Genomic DNA, 5,688 nt, shown 5'->3' on the forward strand with positions numbered 1-5,688 from the left:
TCCTTTCTAATTTCTTTTTACTAAAAATTTACTTTTAAAAGTTTAAAAATATATTTGAATTTTTAAACTGGATAATAATTATTGGACGATGAAAGTCCCACATAGACTAATTTAGGGAATGATAATGAGTTTATAAACAAAGAATACTCTCTCTATTGTTATGAGGCATTTCCGGGAATCTCAATGCAGTAAAAAATGACTAAAAACTAATAATTTTAAAAAAATTTAAATAAAATTATAAGTATTTAATTTGAAAGATTTTTTAAAGTTTTATTTTTTAAAAAAAAATTATTTTTAAAACTCTTTTAAAGTCTTAATTTAAGTATATTATTTAAAAATTTTAAAATTTAAAGAAATTAGAGATATTTTAATTAATTTAGAATTATTATTATTATCATCGTGGGTAGAATAAATTTGGGGTAAAGTGGATTCAAACGTTCAGGAACTCTGGAAGTCCTTCAAACCAGCCTTTGCCGCCATTTGCATCGTTCATCGTTCACGCTTCAGCTTGAGCTCCATGATCAGTCTTAATGTCAGTAATCTCATCTTCAGGTATCAACATTTGGTCCCAAGATCACCGTTCCAAATCCCCATAATTTTTCTACTCCACACTCACTCTCTTCCACATCACAAAGATAAACCCACCAATTGGAATACTTCTCACGCCCTGATTCAATCAAATCCACTTCTATCCCTCTTGGAAAAGTGCACTTCCATGACGCAGATGAGGCAAATTCATGCCCAAATGGTTTCAACTGGCTTGATCTCAGATGGGTTTGCTCTGAGTCGCCTTGTTGCGTTCTGTGCGATTTCCGAGTGGCGAAATCTTGACTATTGTGACAAACTTCTCGACAATGCTCCCAGCCCGAATGTTTTTTCTTGGAATGTGGCGATTAGGGGTTATTTAGAGAGTGAAAATCCCAGAAATGCTGTTCTTTTGTACAGGAAAATGCTGAGAAAAGGTGGGTCTACTCCTGATAATTATTCTTATCCTCTGTTGTTTAAAGCTTGTGCTGGTTTGTCGTTGAGTTTCACGGCTAATGAGATTCTTGGGCATGTAGTACAATTGGGTTTATATTCGGATTTGTTTGTGCACAATGCGATTATTCATGTACTGGTTTCTTGTGGAGAATTGTTGGCTGCACGTAAGGTGTTCGACGAAAGTTGCGTGAGAGATTTGGTTTCTTGGAACTCGATGATCAATGGGTATGTTAGGTGTGGGTTGGCAGACGAGGCATTGAATCTTTATTACAAGATGGAGGATCTGAAAGTGAAGCCAGATGAGGTCACAATGATTGGACTCGTTTCAGCTTCTGCCCAGCTTGAAAATGTAGCTCTCGGAAGAAAGCTTCATCAATTCACTGAAGAAATGGGTTTGAATTTGACCATTCCACTTGTCAATGCATTGATGGATATGTACATTAAGTGTAAGAATATTGAGGCTGCAAAAACACTATTTGAGAACATGACAAAGAAAACCATTGTTTCATGGACTACAATGGTTGTTGGATATGCCAAATGTGGAATGCTGGAAAGTGCTGTGATGCTGTTCAATGAGATGCCAGAGAAGGATGTCGTGCCATGGAATGCTTTAATTGGTGGCTTTGTTCAAGCCAAGCGTAGTAAGGAGGCTTTGGCTCTGTTTCACGAAATGCAAGCCAGCAATGTTGACCCAGATGAGGTTACTGTCGTTAGTTGTTTATCTGCATGCTCTCAACTTGGAGCACTAGATGTTGGAATTTGGATGCATCGTTTCGTTGATAAACAAAATCTTACTATGAACGTTGCCTTAGGAACTGCTCTAGTTGACATGTATGCTAAGTGTGGGAACATAAAAAAGGCTCTACAGGTTTTTGAGGAGATGCCAGGAAGAAACTCATTGACATGGACAGCTATAATTTGTGGTCTAGCACTTCATGGACAAGCACACGCTGCCATATCTTACTTCTCAGAGATGGTTAGCATTGGACTGGTGCCTGATGAGATCACCTTCATTGGGGTCTTATCGGCTTGTTGTCACGGTGGATTGGTTGATCAAGGTCGAGACTATTTTTATCAAATGAGCTCCAAATATGGTATCTCCCCAAAACTTAAGCATTATTCTTGCATGGTGGACCTTCTAGGTAGGGCTGGCTTCTTGGAAGAGGCAGAAGAGATTATTAGGAGCATGCCTTTTGAGGCAGATGCCGTAGTGTGGGGAGCATTGTTCTTTGGCAGCCGTATGCATGGAAATGTTCATATAGGAGAAAGAGCGGCTTTTAAGCTTCTTGAATTGGATCCTCATGATAGTGGAATTTATGTTTTGCTTGCAAATATGTATGGTGATGCTAATATGTGGGAGAAGGCAAGGAAGGTAAGAAAGATGATGGAAGAAAGAGGGGTCGAGAAAACACCTGGTTGTAGTTCAATTGAGATTAATGGTTTAGTTTATGAGTTTATAATTCGTGATAAGTCACATCCTCGATCTGAGAAAATGTACGAGTGTTTAACTTGGCTAACAAGACAACTTGAACTTGTTGAGGACGAAACATCTTCATTGAAAGAATTTTGAGGTTGTCATATTTGAGTTGACAAAGAGTAGGGCTCTAAAATATGCTCGACCAAGCTCCCTCTGACATGCTTGTGCTTTAAAAATGTCATCACTGGAAAGCTGTGTAGCTGCCCAGAGGATGCCTCCACAGTAAAGATTTGAAGATTACGAGATATCGTTTAAAGTCTTGGGGTTCAAGCTTGTCTGACTTAAAACCATTGGTATCTCCCACTGCTAGCCTTGAGTCGGTGAAGTCTTTCGATGATTAGTGAGAGATCAACAATGAATATAAGACAGAGTGGGGCTCTCCAACACCTCGGTTCAAAAAAGAATATTTAATAAAAGAATGCTTTCTAGTCTAGAAGTGATTCTGAAGAGTCTTTGTTACCTTGAGATGATGAAGGTCTACCTCTCAAAGCCCACAAAGCTTCTGCAGAAGGATAATCACTTGAATCTTCTGAATGGTAAGAATTTGTTCTGTACTGTAAGCAATGAGCTCCTTTCAAGCCTTTTCAGTTTCTTGACTTTTTGCATTTTCTTGTCCAGTTATAGTTGAAGCATGGCATCTTGGAAAAAGCTTCAAATAATTGAAATGAAAGCTAAACAGGTTCATATTCAGCTCATTTATTCTTGCCTCACCCATTCTATAACAAGTCACCAGCGAGTTTTTTACATTGAAGCATATGTAATAGTGGTTGGTGGGTATGATGATTCAGGTTTATGTGCTCAACGCTAGTGGCATCTCGGTTTCTTAAACCATGTCCCTTTGATTCCTTTGGATGAAGCAATTTTGAAATGGAGGTAGAACATAAATTGGTTTAAATCTTATTTGGGTCTCAAACTGTTCATGTTACATTTTTTTTTTTTTGTTCTCAAATCTTTCATGTCCTTGAACTTTCAAATGTTATCTTCTAGTCAAACTTACCTAAAAAAACCATTTCAGTGTTGATTTTTCAAGAAATTATTGGAACAGAACTTTTATAGGCAATATTACTTACCTGACAAATAGATGTTTGCAAACGTAAGTATTTGCCTTATGTAATATATATATATATATATATATATATATAATGTCTGGTTAGAAAACATGTCGAGATTTGTTTTTAAAAAAATAAGATTAAGATCATATTTATGCAAAGTCTAGATATGAAAATAGAATATTTGAAGTTAAATAAAAGACTATAAATAAAACTATTAAAAGTTTTAACACCAAAATAAGATTTAAACCATATATTAAAGTTTGGTCTATAGTATCATATGGTTATGGTCGTGTGGGGAACTCGTTATGTTGACTTCGTGTGCTGCATCACATTGTGACCATGAAACCAGAAAAATTGTTAAGAACCTTTATTTGCTCTCCTTTGACTTTTGTCTTATGTACATTATCTGTTTGTTCATCAATGTGATTGTATACTCTTTCCCCAGATTTTGGAACTGGCCTGCCTGAGTGTTAAAGTGCCCATAGGAAGGAAAGGCTTTGAGATTCATGTTCTGAAAAGTGACCTTGTGGTCGGGATCGCACTTCAAAAGAAATAAAGCTCAATCCATGTGTCCGGTGTAACTGGGTTAGAGGGAAGACACAAAGATTGCCACCGACAAAATTGGCCCAACACTGACACTGAGATGTGAAAGACGAGGAGCGAATGAGATTAAATACCTCAAAAGTCCTACCCATAAATGATGGATATTAGGTATTGTGCATATTGACTTGTGCATACTAAAAGTATCACATTAGTGGGGAACGTGTGAAGTCTCATCTGAGATATCTCAGGAAGAAGATGAAAAAATCGTGGTCAGCCCATAACCCATTGACATGAGGTATGTTATTTCTTGCAAATCTAAGTGTCATGATTCATGGAACCATATATTCCAAGTTGTTTACGTGATTTTTCATAATATATTTACAGTCCCTTTTTGTGATACAAGTTACTGATGATCAAAGTAGAAGTCATTTTGTATTATATTTAAGGGATTTCTGTGTTAGGAGTGAAGAAATTCTTTTATGTTCCATTAAGAAAGAACGACCATGAACATAGTTGTTTGAATTTTAAAAAAGTTAAAGGTTAGGGTTGAGATGGAGACTAGGATGGAGATGTGTTGTACACTATAATAATTAAAAAGGCGGAGGATAAGTCTAGGGTGAAGATCCTATTTGGAAAAGGAATGCGGAATATATAATCAATTAAAGAAATTCTAAGTCAATGCCAGAGTTGGGGGGGGGGGNGGGGGGGGGGGGGGGGGGGGGGGGGGGGGGGGGGGGGGGGGGGGGGGGGGGGGGGGGGGGGGGGGGGGGGGGGGGGGGGGGGGGGGGGGGGGGGTTGGGACCTAATAATTATAAAGAATTTCAAGAACAAGGACACACAATACCTAATAAAAGTTCACAAGTAACTTTTTCTTAAAATAAAGTTGGGACTAAGGTTAGAGAGAGTTAGAGAAGTGTAACATGTAAGAATAATTACAAAACATTTAGTGGTCGAGACAAGTATTGGTGCAACACCCCAAGCCCGCCACTAGCATATATTGTCTTCTTTGAGCCATTTTCCTTTTGGGTTTCTCCTCAAGGTTTTAAAACGCGTCTGTTAGAGAAAGGTTTCCACACCCTTATAAATAATGTTTCGTTCTCCTCTCCAACCGATGTGGGATCTCACAATTCACCCCTCTTTGGGGTCTAGCATCCTTGTTGACACTCGTTCCTTTCTCCAATCGATGTAAGACCCCCTCCCCCCAATCCGCTCCTCTTTGGGGTTCAGTGTCCTTGCTGGCACGCCGTCTCGTGTACACCCCACTTCGAGGCTCAGCCTCCTCGCTGGCACATCTCCCGATGTCTAGCTCTGATATCATTCGTAATGGCTCAAGTTCACCACTAGCAGATATTGTCCTCTTTGGGCTTTTCCTTTCGGGCTTCCCCTCAAGCTTTTTAAAATGCATGCTAGGGAGAGGTTTCCACACCCTTATAAAGAATGCGTCGTTCTCCTCTCAACCGATGTGAGATCTAAGACACGAAACAAACTATAAACTAAAAACCAAAAAACTTAGGATCAAAGTTAAGGATGTGGTATTCATTGTAGTAATTTTTAGTAAAGCTTAGGCTTGAATAAAGATCGGGTTTAAAGTGGGCGAGTACCTCGTGCCCTTATTTTCTACCCTTCCACCTATGT

The 5,688-nt window shown here is 38.6% G+C and overlaps 1 protein-coding gene across 3 annotated transcripts; it reads left to right on the plus strand.

The window, feature by feature from the left end:
* The first annotated feature begins 453 nt into the window (after nt 1-453).
* Nucleotides 454-4,170, plus strand: LOC111466501 (pentatricopeptide repeat-containing protein At2g22410, mitochondrial). Of its 3 annotated transcripts, XM_023111192.1 has the most exons (5): nt 454-2,609; nt 2,754-2,994; nt 3,077-3,137; nt 3,247-3,331; nt 3,956-4,170. In XM_023111192.1, the coding sequence occupies exon 1, from the start codon at nt 518-520 to the stop codon at nt 2,549-2,551; it is 2,034 nt and encodes a 677-aa protein (XP_022966960.1). In that variant the 5' UTR covers nt 454-517; the 3' UTR covers nt 2,552-2,609; nt 2,754-2,994; nt 3,077-3,137; nt 3,247-3,331; nt 3,956-4,170. The 3 variants fall into 3 exon arrangements, with proteins under 3 accessions (XP_022966960.1, XP_022966951.1, XP_022966942.1); XM_023111183.1 differs by lacking the exon at nt 3,247-3,331 and having other exon boundaries at nt 3,077-3,232; XM_023111174.1 differs by lacking the exon at nt 3,247-3,331.
* The last annotated feature ends 1,518 nt before the right edge of the window (nt 4,171-5,688 follow it).

Source organism: Cucurbita maxima, unplaced genomic scaffold (genome assembly GCF_002738345.1).
Source record: "Cucurbita maxima cultivar Rimu unplaced genomic scaffold, Cmax_1.0 Cma_Scf00002, whole genome shotgun sequence".
NCBI lineage: Eukaryota > Viridiplantae > Streptophyta > Magnoliopsida > Cucurbitales > Cucurbitaceae > Cucurbita > Cucurbita maxima.